This window comes from Pinus tabuliformis, chromosome 1_2 (assembly GCF_031772625.1).
Source record: "Pinus tabuliformis cultivar Carrire ecotype Pingquan chromosome 1_2, CPIR1, whole genome shotgun sequence".
NCBI classification, from domain to species: Eukaryota; Viridiplantae; Streptophyta; class Pinopsida; order Pinales; family Pinaceae; genus Pinus; species Pinus tabuliformis.
In genome coordinates, this window is record NC_142298.1 from 1,340,911,977 (window position 1) to 1,340,934,249 (window position 22,273).

At 38.0% G+C, this 22,273-nt stretch overlaps 1 protein-coding gene and 1 pseudogene across 1 annotated transcript; both read left to right on the plus strand.

The window, feature by feature from the left end:
• Positions 1–709: 709 nt before the first annotated feature.
• Positions 710–1,345, plus strand: LOC149211163 (disease resistance protein At4g27190-like). Its single transcript, XM_089399200.1, has one exon. The coding sequence runs from the start codon at positions 710–712 to the stop codon at positions 1,343–1,345; it is 636 nt and encodes a 211-aa protein (XP_089255326.1).
• A 5,744-nt stretch (positions 1,346–7,089) lies between these two features.
• On the plus strand, positions 7,090–8,290 carry LOC149211164 (uncharacterized; annotated as a pseudogene).
• The last annotated feature ends 13,983 nt before the right edge of the window (positions 8,291–22,273 follow it).

Consider the following 22,273-nt stretch of genomic DNA (forward strand, 5'->3'; position numbering starts at 1 on the left):
ACAGAATTATGGATGATGCAATCAAAATAGTGCATAAATGTCAAGTTCTAGCATATAATATGGTATCTCGATATTTGTTGAGTAAAAAAAACAGGAACAGTATTGGCAGTCTGCAGAGTCATCTGGAAAGACTGCCTTTTATTGGATTCACTCATCAACTCCATTTTGAACTGCAAAACATACAGTTACAGAGCCATGAAGCTGCTAAGAGCCAATCTTCAATTCCTCCAACAAGGCAGCCAAGCCTTGCAAGTTACAGGCAGCAGCCAATTCAAGAGGCGTGCATCCTGGGACAAGATGAGGTATTCGAAACCCTTAAACGTTTGCTAAGAGATGATAAGGAAAGCGCAGCCTCTACGACATCTAGAATAAGCATTGTTGGCATGGGTGGATCCGGAAAAACTCTGATCCTCAAGAGAGCCTTGAATGACAAGCAAGTGCAACAACACTTTGAGAAAGATTTGATTCTGTGGTTGACAGTTTCCCACAATTTGTCAATCATAAATCTCCGCAATAACCTCCATATAAGTGAGGGCTTTGACATGAGATGTGTGGAGGTTTGTTGTTACACCAAAACCCGCAGGTTTTGGTAAACGTTACAAACCAATAACTAAGATTTCCAAGATGGAGCCAAGAAGATGTGAAAAGATGGATTTATCAAAAAAACTAGCAGTAGGAGATTCTTGTTAGAGTGGGTGACCAAATTACCATGGATAGTCTGTCTGCAGAGGAGAGCTGGAGCCTCTTTTGCTTTCATGAATTTGTAGGTAATCAGCGCACTCCACATGTTGGAATCGAAAAGATTGCTCGAGATGTATGTGGGGAGTGTGATCAGCTACTGCTTGCTCTCAAAGTAATAGGAGCAGCCATGGTGGGTATCACTGCGCCATCAGATTGGCGGCTGACTCTGGGGAAGTTGCAAAATGCGGATAAAGTGGACCCTCATGTAGAGAAGAAACTCTACAATCGGTTGAGATTGAGTTATGATGCGCTGTGCACCTCCCAATATTTACCTTTGCAGCTCTACTTTCTCTACTTGGGCACCTTCAAAGAGGACGAGGAAATGTATGTACAGGATGTGATAAACTTGTGGATAGGAGAGGGCCTTCTTCCCATGGGAGATGGAAAAGATCCATTAGAAGTTGGAATGGCTTACGCTAACTTTTTAGTGGATCGATGTCTGATCGAAGCTAGTATTAAGGATGTAGATGGACAGGTGGTGATCTTCTTTATGCATGATGTTTTTACATCATCTAGGGCTGCAAATTGCCGAGAAGGAAGAGAATTGTTATTTCAGAGCGGGGAAAGGTTTGGTGGAATTCCCATTGAAACATTGCACCCGTAAAAGCAGGATTTCTTTGAGGGTCAACAAGTTTAGGTCAATACCTAATGGATGTTAGTTTGACAACGAATTATGTAATTTTGGGTAAAATGTAACTAGTTAGTTCTATAATGAAATAACAATTATGTAACGGAGGTGACTAGTATAAAAATAGTGAATGCCTGAGAAATGTAATCATGGAGAATCACTGTTGAGTTAATAGAGATTCCAATCCCTTGCCTTGTGGATGTTTCCTTTACACCCTGTCGAGGTTTTACCATGTAAATCCTGTGTATCTATTTGTGTGTTTGGTTTCTAGTTAGTTATGTGCTTTTCTTGGTCAATTTTATAACTGAATGTATGTTTAGTTTCTTTCTCCATTTCCCCTATTCGAACAACAATTGGTATCAGAGCCTATTTGGTGCTGCGTATGCCAGCCTGTCACCAACGGATTTAAATATCTATTATTAAAGTCTTAAACGAGGAGGGAACGGTATTGGGCCATGGAGATAAACAGAATTTCGCTATTGCAGAGCCAGAATCCTCTGCGTTCCAGAACGTTGTTGCCCGCGTGGTGTGTGAAGACAAGTGCTGAGCATTGCTGGTCTGTCCTGCGTGGAACGTTGTGCTGGTGGAGTGCTGAAGGCTGCGTCGTTGCTGAAAGAGCCTGCCTGCGTGTGAAGGCAACCACCTACTGCATCATTGCTAGAGTGTTGAAGGCTGCATTTTTGCTAAGAGAGCCTGCCTGCGTGTGAAGGCAACCACCTACTGCGTCATTGCGGAGTGCTGAACGCTACGTCGTTGCTGAAAGACCCTGCCTACGTGTGAAGGCAACCACCTACTGCATCATTGCTAGAGTGCCTGCATGTGGTAAAGACCAGAGTTGCGTGGACCACTGTTGAAGAGCCACTGCTGAGACGCTGCGTGGACCATGCGTGAGAGGACACTGCCAGACCAGCGTGAGGCCATTGCTGAGCTGACAAACCCTTTGCTGTTGACGCTGCTAGACCTGCAGCGTGAAGAGGAAGGCCCTCTGTTCTACGTGTTGCTGATCTGGTATGCGTGCAAGGAAAATTAGCTGCCAGACATGCGTGGAAGAGGCCAGAGCTACTATTTAGTGAAGAGGAAGACCCTCTGCCCTGTGTGTTGCCAGAACCTGTTCAGCAAAGGTGATCCGGGTATTTTCTGAAAGAAATTTTGTCTCAGAATTTTTTTTTCAAAAAGTTGTGAAAATAAAGTTTTTTAGATTCTGAAAATAAAGAGTGGATGTGAGTAAATTGAAGGAAAGATTTCATTTAAATTGAAGAAAAAACAAAGGGTTTATTCCATTAATTGGTGAAAGGAAACAAAGGATTTGAAATAAAAATATGTTGAATTGGGGAATTATTTATTTTTAAAAGTTTTTTTGAGAAAGACAAACAAAAAAATATATATAAACCCTAGAAAGACTGAAACCCTAGGAAGGAGGAAAAATGGCCAAGATTTCGAATGCGAAATTCGAGGTGGAGAAATTCATCAGAAAGAGAAATTTTTCTCTTTGGAAACTGAAGGTTAGGGATCTGCTTGTGCAACAAGGGTTGCACAAGGCATTGGATGGGGCAACTAAGAAACCTACAACCATGACTACTTCAAACTGGGAGGACTTGGATGCCCGAGCTCTCAGTACCATCCAGTTATGCCTGGCGGATGAAGTTCTCTTCAATATTGTTGAAGAGACTACAGTTTCAGGATTGTGGGGAAAACTAGAAAAGCTCTATATGACAAAGTCATTAACCAACAGAATTTATTTGAAAAGACAGTTATAAAGTCTTCGAATGAAAGAAGGTTCAAATGTTGTAGAACATTTGAATGTTTTTAATATAGTTATATGTCAATTAACAGATATGGAAGTTAAAATATAGGAAGAAGATAAAGCCATAACCTTGCTGTGTTCTCTGCCCGAATCATGGGATCACTTCGTAACTTCAATCGGTTGTTGATTCTTTGAAGTTTGAATCAGTCATGGGAGCTCTCATGTCTGAAGAAGTACGAAGGAAATCCAGTACTGAAACAACTGCATCAGAATCCATGGTAGCTAGAGGACGCTCAAAGGAAAGAGGAGAAAAACCAAGGGGGTCTTCCAGATCAAAATCGAAGGGAAAGAAGTGTAAGGAAAAATGTTGGCAATGCAATAAAATTGGACACTTGAAGAAAGACTGTTGAGAAGGAAAGGAATCTGATAACCCAAAGAAGAAAGCGAATCAGGTCAATTTAGGTATGACAAACGAAGTTTTATTTGCTGACGAATTATGTATGATAGATGAAACTTCACCTGAATGTAATGTCTCTTAGGGTTTAGATAGTTGGCTGTTAGACTCTGGTGCTTCTTATCACATGTGCCCACATAGAAATTGGTTTACTTCGTATGAAAATGTAAACCGTAGTTCTATGTTTATGGGTAATAATGTGTCATGTCAGACTGTTGGGATGGGAGATATCAGGATTAGGATGCATGATAACATAGTTAGAACATTAACTACTGTTAGACATGTACCTGATTTGAAGAAAAATTTGATCTCTTTGGGAGTGTTGGATTCAGATGGTTATAAGTTTACAGGTCAAGATGGTGTCTTGAAAGTCTTTAAAGGATCCCTAGTGGTTATGAAAGCAGAAAAAATTAGAAATCTTTACAGGTTAAAAGGAAGCACTCAGGTCAGTGAAGTAGCGGTTGCATCAGAAAAGGAAGAAGTAGGTACTCGTCTATGGCATCAGCGATTGGGTCATATGAGGGAGAAAGGTCTTCAGATACTCATGAAACATAAATCTCTTCCCAATCTGAAATCCTTGAAGTTAGATTTCTATAAACATTGTGTGTATGGAAAATAGTGTAAATAGAGATTTAAAGTTGGCAATCATAATAGTAAATATGTTTTAGACTATATTCATTCTGATCTGTGGGGACCATTCCCTGTTGTGTCATATGGAGGTGCTCTATATTTTTTAACATTTATTGATGATTTCTCCCGTAAAGTTTGGGTCTTTATGCTATAAAAGAAAGCTGATTTATTAAATGTCTTTAAACAATTTAAAGCAATGGTAGAGAAAAGAACAGGCAAATCCATTAAATGTTTAAGAACTGACAATGGTGGTGAGTTCACTTCAATTGAATTTGAACAATACTGTAAGGATGAGGGAATTACTAGACACAAAACTGTTGTTTATACTCCTCAACAAAATGGTGTTGCTGAGCGTATGAATCAGACTCTTATGGAAAGAGCCAGAAGCATGATCAGCAATGCTAACTTGCGAAAAGAATTGTGGGAAGAAGCAGTGTCTACTGCTTTTTATCTAGTTAATAGATCACCTTCAGTAGCAATTAATTGTAAAATTCCTGAAGAATTTTGGATAGGTCAGTCTTGTGATTATTCGCATTTGAGGATATTTGGTTGTGATTCTTATTCTCTTATTCCAAAAAATCAGCGTTCAAAATTAGATCCAAAGTCGAAATGTTATGTCTTTGTTGGGTATGACTATGTAGTGAAAGGATATAGGTTGTGGGATCCTACATTGCGGAAGATAGTCATTAGTAGAGATGTAACATTTGATGAATCCTCTCTTTTAAAATCAAATGTTGAAAGAACTGAATAGGAATAGGTATTGCCAAATCAACGAGTTCAGTTGAAGGCTAGACCTTTCGGTGACAGTCGAAAGGAAGGAGAGACTTATGGAGAAAAAGGTGTTGAAGACACAAAGGAAGCCGTTGAAGCTTCTGAACAAGTTCAAGTTTCTGAACCAGTTCAGCAACCAGTCGCTCTAAGAAGGTCTACAAGGGAAAGGAAAACTCCCAAAAGGTATGAAGATTATGCTTCATCTTTTGCTTTGATTACTAAAGATGGGGAAACTTCCTGTTATCAGGAAGTAGTAGATGATACAAATAGCGAAAAATGGAAAACAGCTATGGAAGAAGAAATGGACTCCTTAGCCAAGAACAATACCTGGGATCTTGTAGAGCTTCCTAAAGGGAGAAGTGTTGTTGGATGCAAGTGGGTCTTCAAACTGAAACAGAAAGTTGATGGAAGTATCGAAAGGTATAAGGCGAGACTGGGAGCAAAAGGGTATTCTCAAGTTGAAGGTATAGACTTTCATGAGATTTTTTCTCCAGATGTAAAACCTGTTTCTATTCGTACTGTGTTGGCACTAACTACGTTACTTAATCTTTAGTTAGAACAGTCAGATGTTAAAACAACATTTCCACATGGTGATTTGAACGAAGAGATATATGTGGAACAACCAGAAGGTTTTGTACAAGGTCGCAGTAGAAGATTAGTTTGCAAGCTCAGGAAATCATTGTATGGTCTGAGGCAGTCTCCCAAACAATGGTACAAGAAGTTTGATTCCTTCATGGTGAACCAGAACTTTATAAGAAGTGAGTATGATCATTGTGTATACTTCAAAAGTTTCAATGGCATATTCATTGTCTTAGCTTTGTATGTTGACGATATGCTTATTGCAAGCAAAAGCATGGAAGACATCAACAGGTTAAAGGCTCAACTCTCTAGGACGTTTGATATGAAGGATCTTGGAGCAGAAAAACATATCTTGGGCATGGAGATACACAGAGACAGGAAAAATGGTAAGCTTTGGTTATCATAGCAGAAGTATGTGGAGAAAGTACTTGAAAAGTTCTTTATGAACAATGTGAAGCCTGTTAATGTTCCACTAGCTTCCCATTTTAAGCTTTCTTCGATTTTGAGTCCTAGAGGTGATGAAGAAAATAATTATATGTCTCATGTACCATATGAAAATGTTGTAGGCAACTTAATGTATGCGATGGTATCTACAAGACCTGACATTTCACATGTAGTTGGAGTTTTCAGCAAGTTCATGGCAAATCCAGGTAAAGAACATTGACAAGCAATGAAATGGGTGCTTCGATATCTAAGAGGCACAAGTGACCATTGCATCGTCTTTAATGGTAGTGAAAGATCAGTCTGCGGATATGTAGATGCTGAATATGCAGGTGATTTGGACAAAAGAAGATCTACTACAGGCTATGTCTTTACTCTTGCAAGTGGAGCAATTAGTTGGATGTCAAAGCTTCAAGAAACAGTTGAGTTGTCTACTACCAAAGCTGAATATATAACTGCTTCAGATGCCAGTAAGAAGCAATCTGGTTAAAGGGTCTGATTGATGAGATTGGAAGGATGCAGGAGAAAGTGAATGTACTTTGTGACAGTCAAAGTGCTATTCACTTGGCTACAAATCCTGCTTATCACAATAGAACCAAGCACATTGATGTAAGGTATCATTTCCTGAGACATGAGATCAATGGCAGAAAAGTAGCTCTTCAAAAGGTCCATACGCGAGAGAATTGTGCAAACATATTCACAAAGCTAGTTACAGTAGAGAAGCTACGATGGTGTTTAGCTTCTCTTGGCTTGCAGAAAAGATGATGAATGGGCATGGGCAAGGGATTAGGAAAATTGTTGTCAAGGTGGAGTTTGTTAGTTTGACAATGAATTATGTAATTTTGGGTAAAATGTGACTAGTTAGTTCTATACCGAAATAGCAGTTATGTAACAGAGGCGGCTGGTATAAAACTAGTGAATGCCTGAGAAATGTAATCATGGAGAATCATTGTTGAATTAATAGAGATTCCAATCCCTTGCCCCATGGATATTTCCTTGACACCCTGTCAAGGTTTTACCACGTAAATCTTGTGTATCTATTTGTGTGTTTGGTTTCCAGTTAGTTATGTGCTTTTCTTGGTCAATTTTATAACTGAATGTATGTTTAATTTCTTTCTCCATTTCCCCTATTCGAACAACGATGGATATCAAGGTCAGGGTCTATGGGTGATGTTACTCTCGGACAACATATCTCTGGAATATGTTCGGTCAAGAGTGGTCACAACTCTCACCTCTCTTAGGCTTCTTGATTTGGGAGGGACATCCATAAAAAATTTGCCTCATAACTTTGGCGCGTTGAAGCATCTGGTCTTCCTTCATTTAGCAAAATTCCCAATAGTGAAGCTACCAGATTCAGTAACATGCTTGAAGAAGCTCGATATACTGGATCTGTCTCACTGCTACCAGCTAAGTGAGTTGCCTTATGAGTTAGGTAAGATGACAAGTTTGATATATATGGATCTGAGTTTCTGTCAACAGCTGAAGTGCATACCTTGTGGGATCTCTGCGTTGACATCGCTACAATATCTAAAAATGGAAAGATGCTAGAAAACCTGGCCATAAGGAACACCACCATAGAGAAAACTTCTACATGATCCGATGGGAGGTCGTGCTAGTGCTCGATTCCAGGATCTGCACCCTCTGAAGCACCTTAAATGGTTGACGCTAGAGTGCTCGAAGGAGCCAATTACAGATGGCATAGTGGGCGACATGACAGAGATGAGGAATCTCATCCTGAGGATGTCACATATGAAGGAATTACCAGAGGACATGAGAGGTATGGTAAAGCTAAGCAGTCTCTTTGTGGAGTCCAACGTTTTGGGTAAGATACCATCATGTATATGTGGTTTCCAACTACTAAATTGTCTAATACTAAGAGATTGTCCCCAACTCGAGGAGATCCCTGCAGGGTTGGAGAAGCTTGAATGGATTAGGAGGCTAGATATAGTTAAATCCTCGTCTTTAAAAGAGTTACCCAATGCCTTTCTGGTTGGAGGAAACTGATGTGGTTGATAGTTTTCCTCTGATAAGCGATGGGGCTCTGCCTCTCTTAAAGAAGTTGGGCTTAGTCTTTTGCTCCAACATCAGGACCATTCCTCCAGGACTCAAAAATTTTCAGAATCTGAGGGAACTGCATGTGTATGGCAGTCCCTTAATACTCGAATCTATTGAAGAAGAAGGTGGTGAAGCATGGTCTGTAGTTCGAGCAATGGAAGGAGAAAAACACGTATAGATACCGAGGAAGTTGATTGATGAGTACCGCCATAAAGATGGGATGGGTTGCTCAAGCATATGCAAATGAGTTTTCCCATTGAAACCATGGTCATGGTGTTGTCCCTCATGCTACTACCGATAATGCTTTTTATGTGAGATGCCCTATGGTCGTTTTCATTCAATGCCTTATCTTCAATAGTTTCGATTTGCCACTCATTCCACTTTCACACAACTAGAATCACTTGAGTTTCGAGACCATGACTAACTCTTCAAATTTGCTTTTACGAAAATTATCTCTTCTATCAGGGAATCAAGATCAAGATCATGATCTTTCAAGTAAATTGTTCTCTCTTCCTTCAGGGAATCAAGATCATGTATAAGTACAGTGAAGATTGAAATCTCCCTATCATATTATGAAAAAAAATGTGACATTCTCAATTTGCATTGATTTTTTAAATGTTTTTGAAATGGGAACCAAAAAATTTATCATGAGAATTACAAGTTAGAACTTAGTAAATTCAATATTTTAATGTTATTTTCATATTAGAGCCAGATGTAGTTGAAAGGTTTACAACGCTAAGTACATGGAGGTCATTGCACTGTTGGATGGGAGGAAAACTCAGATTTGAGTGGTCACCGGATCGGAACCAAGGAGGTGTTGGAAATAATAATCCCAAGCACCGCAATAAATATCTTGACAACAGCCATACTTGTGAGAGGTATTTTTGCAGGTTACGTCTCTGTTTAAAGATGGAAGGACTAAAGCGAAGCATGAACCATTCTAAAACGCAACAAGGAATTTAAAGCAGTCAATGTACATTGGTAAATAGATATGGGCAAGTATTCATTCAGAGACTATTGTCTATTAGCATTCCAGGAAACTCTCCTAGGTTGCAGCTTGGAGATGCCTGGTAACATATAATCTTCAATATTGTTCTCAGAACTATTGAAATGGATGATGGTTTGGATCAAGTTAGATGACCATTTCAGCTCTATTCCCACTCAAGGCATGCATGAACACTCTCAACAGCACAAGGCTTTGAACCACTAATGCTCAATAGTTTATAGATTTAATGGATAGATAGAGAATACTAACTGTATTAATAGATTTCATATATAAACATAAGTGAATGACTAGCTACAGGCAACAAAAGAGAATATTGACTGTACTGGCAGATGCATATATGACCACATATGAATGGTTAGCTATAAGTGGCAAAGAAGCTTTCAAATCTAGTTATCAAAGCAGAGATAAGATGACAGTTATCTGGCCTTAGACACAAAGGAAACATGAACAAATTATTCAAGTGCAAGCATAGAACAGCAAAGAGAATGCATGTTGAATTTATAATGGCAAAAGAGGCTTGTATTTCTAGAATGAAGATGAGAAGCTTGAAAAAACAGTGGAGGAATAATCTCCAAAAGTTGAACCTCTCTTACATCTTGCTAACAACTATTTATAGCCTATTTACAATGCTCCTGAGCTCTTTAGAAGGCTCATAGTCTTACTCTGTCTGCTATGCATTGTTAACTAATTCGATGCCCTCTAGGCAAGCATGGGATCAAAGATTTTTGCTTCTGATAGTAGAATAACTGCTTTCAGATATTTTGATAGCTTGTTGCGTTGTTTAGGAGTTCTCTTGAGCCAAAGATGCTCCATGATGTTGTTTGATGAGCTGCGTTGTTTGCTCCATGACCCTTTCTATTTTGATTTAGTTGTGTTGCGCTATCTATGCTACTTGATCGATTCTGTTTAGGGCTAGATGTGCGTGCTCCATGACTGTTTCTGTTAGGGCGGGCTATGCTGCTAAGGAAAATCTATCGGGCCTCTGTTTTCCCTTTAGATATTTAGAACGACTGTTCTTTCTGTTAAACACAGAAAGACACAACAACCTTGTGAAAATCCCGCCCATTTCTGTCCTTTTCGGACTTAAAAATCATTAGATATGTCTTATCAATTTCTCAGGTCTGCCCTTGTTGCCATCGCAAGCCGCATTCGGCCACTCCATGTGTGTTTTCCTTTACATAGTGAAATATGGAAAAACACTGAAAAATGTGTAAAAATGCTTTGGGCGGACTTCAAATTTCATACATTCCACTTCCCGGACCCTTTTGGGTCTGGGTTTCATTGCTATCGGCACTACCAGGCTCCCTTTGTAATTTTCGTTATATAACGAAAGTATACCAAATACATTGAAAACTGCACAGGCGCGGATCTCAAAATATATGAATTCCCAACTATAATGTCGTCAGGTCTAGCTCTTCGGGTCGCCCATATGTATGTGCGGAGGCCCCTCCCATGGTATTATGTCGATGCAATCCGATCACAATCGTTGATCACTCAGTTCCCAGGCCCCTTTATATATATATAACCAAGCGTATGTTCCCCGCCGATGTGACCCGCCGATCCGATCATTGGCAATCGCTGATCAGTGGTGTCATGAGCCTGCCTTTAAACTATCCTCTCTGCCCGGCTGATATGAGATTTGCCACTTAGATATGGGCCATTGATCTGCCAAATCTAACGATTGTTGTGCAATCACTATTTAAGCCTGCACCTGTGGGTTTTTCACTGTTTTCCTTTGGTTATTGCCTCCCGATAGTGATTTTTAGCCCTTCCAAGGGCCTTCCTCCCTTGCTTGCTTCGATCGATGGATGATTTTTTAGCACCTTTGAAGACTAAGGGAGTGCTTTGGAGCCTATTTAGATCCCTTGGGATGATTCTTAAGCAATTTTGGAGACTTTTAGGACATATATGGATCCAATTTTGGGCCTTTTGTCAGGGAAGCTAACATTGGATCCTTCTAGGGATGAAATCCTCCCCATGAGGTTTCAAGGATCTCAAATCAATGCCTTTCCTGTAAAACAAAAATTAAATCTTCCTTCTAGTGTTCCATTGGACATGGAATCTATTAAGCATGAACTAAAAACTTTGAAAAAAACATATTTACAATACCAAGGCTTGAGAGCCTTAACTGAAATAAAGTTCAAAGAACATCCCATTGAATGGGTCATCAAAAACATATCCTTCTTTTGATGCATCCCTTTTGAGGAAACAGTGACCAAACTAAAAATTGACCCTTTTTACATTTCCATGAAAGGTTTCTTTCTCTTGCTCAATGTGTATATCGGCCAAGTCATCAAAGACTTGCAAAAGCCTATTGATTTGATCCTCTAATTCAAAAAGTTTGGAACACTTGACATTATCAGGCAGAGATGGTCTATATTTCACCTCCTCTCCATATGCTTTCAGCCTTGGATGTTTTGATTGGGATGTTTTGTACACCTGCTGAGTGATAAGGTCTGCTTCACACTTAGTTGTGCCATTTGTGACTTGAAAAGTTAATATGAAAGATGAATCAATGCATTCTTGTGTGGGGGACACAAGGACTTCACCTGTTCCTACAACTCCCTTAGAGCAAGCCCCATCAAACAACATGTCCCAAATTTGTGGGCCTTCTTCCTTTGTGATCTAGAAAACTAATTTTTTAAGCTGCGTAGAGGCCAACTGATAAGACTTGGTAATGTCAAGATCGAGTTTATCCATGATAGCCTTGGGAATTGGATCATGGCTGGCTCCAATGTCCAAAGGGAAATTGTGAAGGATTTCATCATAAATATACAGATAAACATAGAATGATGGGGAGTTGTCTTCACAGTTTTCGACCATTCGGCTGAGAATAACAACTGGTTGGTCATCTCACAGATTTACATAGTAAGTGGAAGCTTGGATGGTTTTAGGCTCAAGACCCTCAAGGAAAGATTTCTTGAAGGACTCATTCTTCACTAGTTCAATCAGGGGCATAGGTATTCTTGACTTCTGGATTTCTGATTGAAAACTGAAAGAAGAAGGGGACTTGTCAAGGCCTCTTACCTCTATGGCTAGAGCTTTGAGAATGATAGGATCAATCGCTGATTGCTTCTGCTTATTATCTTGTTATTCTGAAGGGACAACATCTTTATGAATAGGAGTTTCTTTGATATTATTCATCATAGACCTTAGATTATATTGGTGCTGATTTTCAATTTGTAGAACAACTTCACCATCCCACTCTTGGTTGATCTGGTCATTGAATAATGACTTCTCATAGGCAGCTTTGGTTAAAAAGGTGGCGCTGCCTTTGTCTTCCATACCATGGATCTCATCATCTTCCTCAAACTGCTCTTCTTCCATGACTGCATTCTGAAAAGGGACCTTCAGCCTTTGGTCTTCATTGGCCTCTTTGCTTCTTTGCAAAATCTGCAACTGCTCATCAGGTCTTCTATATAGATTTGGATTTGGAGGAGCAAAGGTATTATTAACCCTTCCTTTCCTAGAATGTTTCTCAACCTTTAATTTGGAAACTTCAGAGGCTAATGACTCGATCATTTTGGTCATTTTATCTATCTTAGGATTAGAGGATGATGAAGACTCATCCCTCTATCTCCTTCTGTCAACATTACCTTTGAGGTTTTCTGCAGCCATGATGTTCGATTCTACTTCCAAGGCTGCATCCTACATATCAGCCAAAGTAGCACATCACCTCTCCCTCAACAGTAAACAAAATTTAGAATCAAAGGCACTAGCATAGATGAGTCTAGCAGAGGTAGTGGTGGGTTTTACTTCAACAGGTATCTTGTTGTACATGCGGTTAAATCTCTTATTAAAATCAGACAGCAACTCACCATTTTCCCTCTGTAAGTTCCCAAACTCAGTGTGGTAGTAGAGGAGATCCTTCTTATCCCCCCAATGCTTCAAGAATGCATCATCTAAAGCCTCAATATCAGCTATAGATCTTGGGCTCAGTTCTCTGAACCATTTTCTAGCCTCTCCATCTAGGCTTTGAACAAATATTTTAATCCAGACATCATCTTCACTAATGTCCAGGTTATCAGCATAGCTATAGAATGATTCAAGATGTTCTTCAGTTGTAACACCTTCAATCCCAGTGAACTTAGGCATATACTTCTGATATTCTTCAGTAGGCATGGCATTCAAAGGAGTGGGCAGTATTAGAGGTCCATACCTAGCACTTATGATTCTTTCCATTTTGGTGGGTCCTCGTGGTCCTGCCATAGCTATGGTGGCTATATGGGTACTGGAAGTCTGAATGACAGAGGGCTGAGGACTGATTGATAGGACTAAAGGAGTATGATGGATAGGAGGTGAGGCTTTCTTTAGATTTACAACAAAAGAAGAACCTAAAGAATAAGGATTTTTATGAATCTCTAAGATATTTTCTTTGCTGCTAGTATTAGAAGCTATACTCTCAACATGTATTTGTTCTATTGCAGGATTATGTTGAAGAGATATAGGAGATTGTTTAGGTTTACCTGAACTTGATGCTCCTTTCTGCAATACCTTTCTTTCTTTGATGATCTTTTGAGGGTCAGGTACTGGGTCAGCTTGTGACTTCTATGGATTTCTCCGAGTATGCCTCACAAACTGAGCCAGAACTATGATGTGGAGTTACGAAAAAGGTTCGGCCGCCAGTAGAGTTGCCAGATAGATGATTACAAATAGAAAAGGTGTCTAGACTTTGTCTATCATCAAAGCTGGATCTGTTTCGTCTCTTAGGGAAGTTGAGCTTCAGTTTCCTCTCCCCTGCAACGTCACCAATTATGTTAGCACTCCAGGAAACTCTCCTAGGTTGCAGCTCGGAGATGCCTGGTAACATATAATCTTCAATATTGTTATCAAAACTATTGGAATGGATGATGGTTTGGATCAAGTTAGATGACCATTTCAGCTCTATTCCCACTCAAGGCATGCATGAACACTCTCAACAACACAAGGCTTTAAACCACTAATGCTCAATAGTTTATAGATTTAATGGATAGATGGAGAATACTCATTGTATCAGCAGATTGCATATATAAACATAAATGAGTGACTAGCTATAGGCAGCAAAAGAGAATACTGACTATACTGGCAGATGCATATATGACCACATATGAATGATTAGCTACAGGCAACAAAGAAGCTTGTAAATCTACTTATCAAAGTAGAGATAAGATGACATCTATCTAGCCTTAGACACAAAGGAAACATGAACAAATTGTTCAAGTGCAAGCATAGAATAGCAAAGAGAATGGATGTTGAACATATAATGGCAAAAGAGGCTTGTATTTCTAGAATGAAGATGAAAATCTTGAAGGAACAATGTAGGAATAATCTCCAAAAGTTGAACCTCTATTACATCTTGCTAACAGCTATTTATAGTCTATTTACAATGCTCTAGATCTCTTTAGAAGGCTCAGAGTCTTACTCTGCCTGCTATGCATTATTAACTGATTTGATGCCCTCTAGGCAAGCATGGGATCGAAGTTTTTTGTTTCTGACAGTAGAGTAACTACTTTCAGATATTTTGGTAGCTTGTTGCATTGTCTGGGAGCTCTCTTGAGCCAGAGATGCTCCATGATGTTGTTTGATGAGCTGCGCTATCTGCTCCATGACCCTTTCTGTTTTGATTTTCCTGTGTCACGCTGTCTATGCTACTTGATCAATTTTGTTTAGGGCTAGATGCGCGTGCTCCATGATTGTTTCTGTTACTGCGGACTATGCTAATAAGGAAAAGCTATCGGGGGCTCTATTTTCCCTTTAGATATTTAGAATGACTATTCTTTCTATTAATCACAGAAAAACACAGCAACCTTGTTAAAATCCTACCCATTTCTATCATTTTCAAACTTAAAAATCATTAGATACGGCTTGTCAATTTCTCGGGTCCGCCCTTGTTGCCATCGCAAGTTGCATTCGACCGCTCCATGTGTGTTTTCCTTTATATAGTGAAATATGCAAAAACACTGAAAAATGCTTAAAAATGCTTTGGGTGGACTTCAAATTTCATAGATTCCACTTCCTGGCTTTCATCGCTATCAGCGCTGCCAGGCTCCCTTTGTAATTTTTGTTATATAACAAAAATATACCAAATACATTGAAAAATCCACAGGCGTGGATCTCAAAATATATGAATTTCCAACTATAATGTTGTCGGGTCTGGCTCTTCGGGTCGCCCATATGTATGTGCAGAGGCCCCGCCCCATGGTATTATGCCAATGCGATACAGCGATGCGATCTGATCACAATCATTGATCGCTCAAGGTCTGGGCCCCTTTATATATATATATATATATATATATATATATATATATATATATATATATATATATATATATATATATATATATATATATATATATATATATACATATATCTATATGTATATATACATATATATACATATATCTATATATACAGCAGCAGCCTTATGTGAATGTATTTTCATGTTTTAGAATTTAATATTGTTTTTATTGTGTTGCTCCAAACCTACTTTGTTATTTTTTTTGTGACTGAATATTATTCATTAAGTCTCTAAAATAGCTCCAGGGTGCAGGAAGGTAGCTGGGCAAAATCAGCTCCATGGTGGGTGAAGCTAGCTACCTGAAAGTAGCTTTGCAAAATTCATAATACTCTGCCCCTTCGCGAAAATTAAATTTCCTAAATATTTATAACATGGTATCAGAGTAGGGTAAATATTTTTAGTGTAAAACAAGTGTTTTTACTAGCAGTAAGAATTGTTTTGAAGGCATATTGTTTTTAGCATATTTACCAGTAGGTAGAAAGTTTTTTTTATGCTCAGAAATGGAAACATTAAGCACAAGCTTGACTAATCCTCAAATACCTCAGCTTAATGGCAAAAATTATGATTATTGGGCTATTACAATGAAGGCCCTATTTTCTTGTCAAGACATTTGGGATTTGGTGGAGAATGGTTTTCAAGAACCAGCCGATGCAGCAACATACAATGCCTTATCTCAACAAGAAAGAGATTTATTAAGGGATAAGAAGGATTCAAAAGCCCTATTTTATATTTTCCAAGTAGTTCATGAAAGTATTTTCCCAAGGGTTGCAGCAGCAACGAAGTCCAAGCAAGCATGGGACACCCTCCAGACAACCTACCAAGGCATGGCAAAAGTCAAGATAGCAAAGCTGCAAATGTTGAGGAGAGATTTTGAAACACTTTGTATGAAAGAGTCTGAGAATATAGACTCATGTTTTACACATGTAAGTGGGTTGGTTACTCAAATCAGGTCTCATGGTGAGACACTTGAGGAAAGAAGAATAGTTGAGAAAGTTTTGAGAAGTTTGCCAACAAGGTTTGAGACCATTGTTGTGGCCGTAGAAGAGACAAAGGATATCTCACAATTCTCAGTGAATGAGCTTAATGCATCATTGATTTCTCATGAACATAGACTGAATAGAGCAACAAGCTCCTCATTGGAGCATGCCTTTAAGACACAAGTATCATTTGGTCAAGTTCGAGGCAGAGGAAGATCATATGCTAGAGGAAGAGGAAGAAGCAACCCTTCAAGCTCAAATGGAAGAGGCAGCAATCAAAATCCAAGTCAAGGTCCAAGCCAAAAACAAGCACAAGGTCAGAGGTATGATAAATCTCAAGTTCAATGTCATTACTATAAGAAGTATGGTCATTATGCAAAAGAATGTAGAAAGAAGCAATATGATATTAGTAACAAACCAAGTGTAAATTTCACAAGAGAAAGTCAGAACCATGATAACATGTTTTTATCTTGTAATGTAGCACAAGAAAAACAGAGTGATATATTGTATCTAGATTTAGGTGTAGCAACCACATGTCAGGAAACATAGAAATGTTTTTTGATCTAGATGAAAGTGTGAAATATAAAGTAACATTAGGGACTGATAACAAAGCCTTTATCATCGGAAAAGGAAGAGTTAATATCCTAACAAAGAGGGAGGAGAAGAAATACATCTCAGATGTTTACTTTGTCCCCAGTCTAAAACATAATCTCATGAGCATTAGAAAACTCACACAAAAAGGCTACAATGTCTTCTTCAAAAATGATGTGTGCACAATTTTGGATAGGCCTCCAGGAAGATAGTTGATTGCAAAGGTTCAGATGACAAACAATAGAATGTTTCCCCTAAAAATAATATCAGATTTGCAGAAAGAAGGTGCACAAGCACAACTATCTATGAACTCACAAGAAGATGGAAGAAAAGAGGCAGTTGTCATGCAAGTAAACTTTCAAGCAGAGGTAAAAGATGAAAACTGGTTATGAAACTTGAGATTCGGACATCTCAACTTTGGAGGTTTGAATTTGCTGCATAGGAAAGACATGGTAAAGGGTTTACCACTCATAGAAAAACCAGACAGTGTATGTGAAGGATATATCTTGTGCAAGTAACATAGAGAGACATTTCCAACAGGAAAGTCAATAAGGGCAAAGGCACCTTTGGAGATTGTCCACTCAAATTTATGTGGACCAATGTAGACACCATCAATTGGTGGCATTCACTATGTATTGACCTTCATAGATGACTACACAAGGAAGACATGGGTCTTTCTCCTAAAACAAAAAAGTGAAGTGTTTGAGCGCTTTCGCCAATACAAGGCTCTTGTTGAAAAGCAAAGTGGATACTACATCAAAGTCCTTAGGACTGATAGAGGTGGCGAATATATCTCAAATGATTTCCTTCGATTTTGTAGAGAGCACACAATTCACAAGCAATTTACAACAAGGTATAAACCTTAGCAAAATGGTGTGGAAGATAGGAAGAATAGGACCATTATGGAGATGGCAAGGAGTATGTTGAAGACAAAGCATTTGCCAAATGACTATTGGGCTGAAGCTGCCACTTGTGCAGCATATATTTTGAATAGATGTCCAACCAAAAGCATCCAAAACATTGTTCCTAAAGAGGCATGGAGTGGAAGAAAGCAAAATGTCACTCACATGAGAGTTTTTGGATGTGTGGCATATACACATGTCCCAGATGAGTTAAGGAAGAAGTATGAAAGAAAGTAGGAGAAAAGTATATTTGTTGGATACAGTGATAAATCCAAGGCATACAAGCTCTACAATCCATCAACCAAGAAGGTCATAATCAGCAAAGATGTGTATTTCATAGAAGAGGAAGTAGGGGATGGAAGTTTAGAGAAGGCAAACAATGTCAAAGCATGTATACCACATGAGGACAGAGAGGAATTAACAGCAACAATTAATTCCTCAACAATGACTCCCTCTACTCCTATTCAAGCACAACAAAGCAGGCAGCAAGCACACCATCAACAAATTATAGGACAGTTTTGTGTAGCCAAGCAAGTGCTTCTCCAAGAACACCACGAAGTGCAACACCAAGTGACATGTCAAGGTCACAACTCCAAGTAATTATTTACTTTAACATTAAAATATTTTCTTGCCTTCAACCTGATAAGTTCAGATAAGAACAAATACAAAACAATTTCTGGTTTATGTCTCTTCTAAATTTGTTTCTTCAATCAGTCACAAGCACATCTTAGTATGTTACATGTATCATATTTATGGTAACTATTCACATTTGTTTCTTTAGTTGACCATACTTAGCCCTGCAGCCGGGTCTTGGACATGCTCTCTTCACATACAAAATTGAGCATTTCTCACTTGAAAATATTAAATAACGATATTCCCACATAGCCAAAGTTGAGGAAGGATATTTGTTTGACATTATGCAAATATTCCTAGGGAGCCAAAGTTGAGGGGAAATAGTTATTTGACCATATATATACTTCTAATTCTAGATTTCATCTAACTCCATTCCCTTAAAAAGTATAATATTGTTATTTAAACATAAGATTAATCTTTCCTCTCCTTAATAGAGGGCCCTTAATTATTCCCATTGTTCTCTATGATTTAATTCCAGGATGGATCATTCCAGAGAATGATACCCATGAAGACATGGTAGATGTGTCCAAAGGGAAGGAATTGTGTAGGAATTGTGCATCTACAACATAGAATAAAATAAGTAGGGCATAAAAATGTATTTCTTTTTTGGTTTAGCCTAGAGAAGCTATGGGTTGAAATCTACCTCCATGCTTATTAGGAACCTGCATAGGCACCTACATTCTCCCTGTGGATTGGGAGGTCAAAAGCCATTCCCTTATAAATATTTTAGTTAATGGTATAATGACTTATGATTTATTTAATAAAAATTTTGGTGCTTCAGATAAATGTGAGCTAAAATGCTCCTGAAAGGATGCAACCAAACAACTCTACCGAAAAGGTAGCAATGAAGTGATGAGGCTAAATTGGAGGCAAGGTGGATTTGTTGTTGAAGGAACATTTAGCTGAAAGGTATTTTTTAGAAAAAATTTACGGGGCAGAGGAGAGGAGTCTCACTCAGAATTCGGTTGTGGCAAGGAAATCGCAACTAACCTTATATTGTGTTTTGGAAATTGCAACTACACATAGGCTTAATAAAACACAGAATTAATAAAACAATGTAAAACATAAAAGGTTGCGGTAAATCTACTTGTCAAAGATTAATAACATAACGTGACAAGCCACACTTTATATTATATGCCAAAACATAAGGAAATACATTAATGTGACAAATGGAGGCTGCAGCTCCAAGTGAAAAACACAACAAAGTTACTGTGATTTAGGCATCACTGGGTTGCGGAGACGTCTGTAAAACTCCGTAAAACTGGTTTTCACACACCCACCAGTATTTCCTCCACGATTTTCTCCTCGCTACCTCAAATACTCTCTTGCTCTCTAACTTGCCCAACAATACAAATGACTTTTACATCCATATTTATGTCAACATACAAATTTGACATTAATACATGACAGTGCAAATAATGAATACGTAGCATTGGCGATTTTACATAGTAATTGGTTTTCTAAACTTGCAGGTGTTGTGGAGTGTGGGCAATAGTCACGGAGTAAATGTTTTCCCATATCTATTTACCAAAATTTATTAAATGCCTTAACTTTTGTGGAGTGTTTGATTGGGCAAAGAATAGTGTTTGTCAGTGTGTTTAAAGCAATGGTTGGAATTAATATTTCCAACAATAATGACATAGACATCTTACTAAGCATATTTTTAGTTAGGGTAACAAAGACCATAAAGGTTGTTGTTGATATTACCTCCATATCCAGGTGATGGGAGTTGGAGAGGATGCAATTTTGCAACTCCCGCTGGGGGTAATAGCAGGGAGAGGCCACTGATTCCTTACTCACATGTAAAATTTCAAACCTTCATTCAAATTTGAGTGCCAAAGTGTAATATGTGTGCTTAATGATTGAAGAGAAGGAACATGTTTAATACCCATGCTTATAGCATTTCTAAATATTCTATTAAGAACACACTGACCTAGATTTTAAATATATTTATCAATTTGTAATATTGCTTTTAAATATATTTAACAATTTTTAATATTGCAAATAATCATTAAAAACTGGAAAAATATTCGTTACAAATTGATGAAAATTCTTTGCAAATTAATGGATGTAGCTGATTAAAATATTGAAGGCATCTTTCTTTTTTATCCAGTTTAGTTGGATTAATGCTAGTTTTTTCTATATTAATGTATTTAGGTGTTTGTTGTTGTACTTTGGGATTGAGATCTTCTATTTAGGTGAAAGATCCTATTATTTAGGAAGCGGTTCAAACCACCAGCTAATATATGATTTTATATATAGGATACTTTGATTGAATGAAGTGTGTTGAGTGCTTAAACATTCTCCAAGTAAAAATTGACTCACTTGAAAAACCTCTTCAATTTATCTCACACTTTGTTCCCTTAAATTCCGCTGTCCAAGCGAAAGATATTGTGCCACTCCTCGGCAAGCAGATACACTATGAGCTCATCTACAATGGTTCAACCATATTGTTGGATCCATCCTATATCAGGCTATTGGAATGTAAGAAAGGCACTGGGACTAGACTTGCCTAGGCTTTTTCCGTGCCACTGTACCACTTATTTCCATATTTCTACTTTGTTGTCTGTTATGATTTTTTTTAGTCCCTACTGAGGACCATGGTAGTTTTCTTTTCATTCTGGGCTCTCTCTAATAGTCGCTCTATGTTATCAGGTTATGGAATTTCTCTTTCAAAAGCTACAGTAACCTGCAAATTGAGTTATAATTTATATATAACTATCACAATCTATAACGATTAAGATTTAATATGAGTACATATCATTTTGATTTTTTATTTATATGAATCAATCATCTGCCATTTGTATTTTTCTCTTCTAGTCGCTAGCTTAGGGCTTAGAATATTTTTTCTGAAACATTCGTGGTTTTCTCCATGTTGGAATTTCTCTTTCAAAAGCTAACACAGAGTCAGTGTCACTGCTTTTATTTTTTGAAATGTTAAAAGGCATGACTTTACCTTGGGACACAAAACATTCAGCAATTGTAGAAAGAAGGGCGGAAGCCTTTCCTTTCCATTTAACATACACTCTTCTTGGAATTTTACCCTTGGACAGCAAATATTCAACTCCAAGTTACAAAATCTTAATTATTTTGACAATGTAACAAGGGCGGAAGCCTTTCATTTCCCATTTAACATACACTTTTCTTGGAATTTTACCCCTAGAAACCAAATATTTCACTCCAAATTTCAAAATCTTAAGTTAATTGTTGAAATTGAGTGGAAGTTCCATCAGAAAAAATAAATAAAATATAGTAGTGCAGCGTCACTTGGTAGGTATACCTTTTGCTTGCATGCTTGTCTTCGATTTGATTCAAATTCCATGCATGGTTTTGATTTGCCACTCATTCCACTTTGACACAATTGGCCTCACTTGAGTTATGATACATGAATGACTATTCAAATTTGCTTGGGTAAATTATAATTACTTCCCTCTTTCATGAAATCAAGATCGCATCATCAAGATTCAAATCTTCATGTGATATTATTAAAAAAAATGTGTCATGTTAACTGTTGGGAATTTCTGATGATTCCAAACAAAAATGAATAAACTGAACAGAGAACAATGTTATGTTTTATCACAGGATCTTAACACACGGAAGCGAAACTTTTCTTTATGAAGAACAGAGTTTCACACACACAAAAAAACTTTTGTATTCATTAAAAAAAAACTGTTGTTACAACAGGTCTTCCTCTCATAGAGGGATTACAAACAAGAATGCTTCAGTTCCACAAAAAAAAGGATTTTTTGTCTCAGCACTGTTGTGCGTTATAGAAGAAAAAAACCACTATATTTTTACACTACTGTATCTACACATACTGTGCATTACATTTTCTGCATTACTA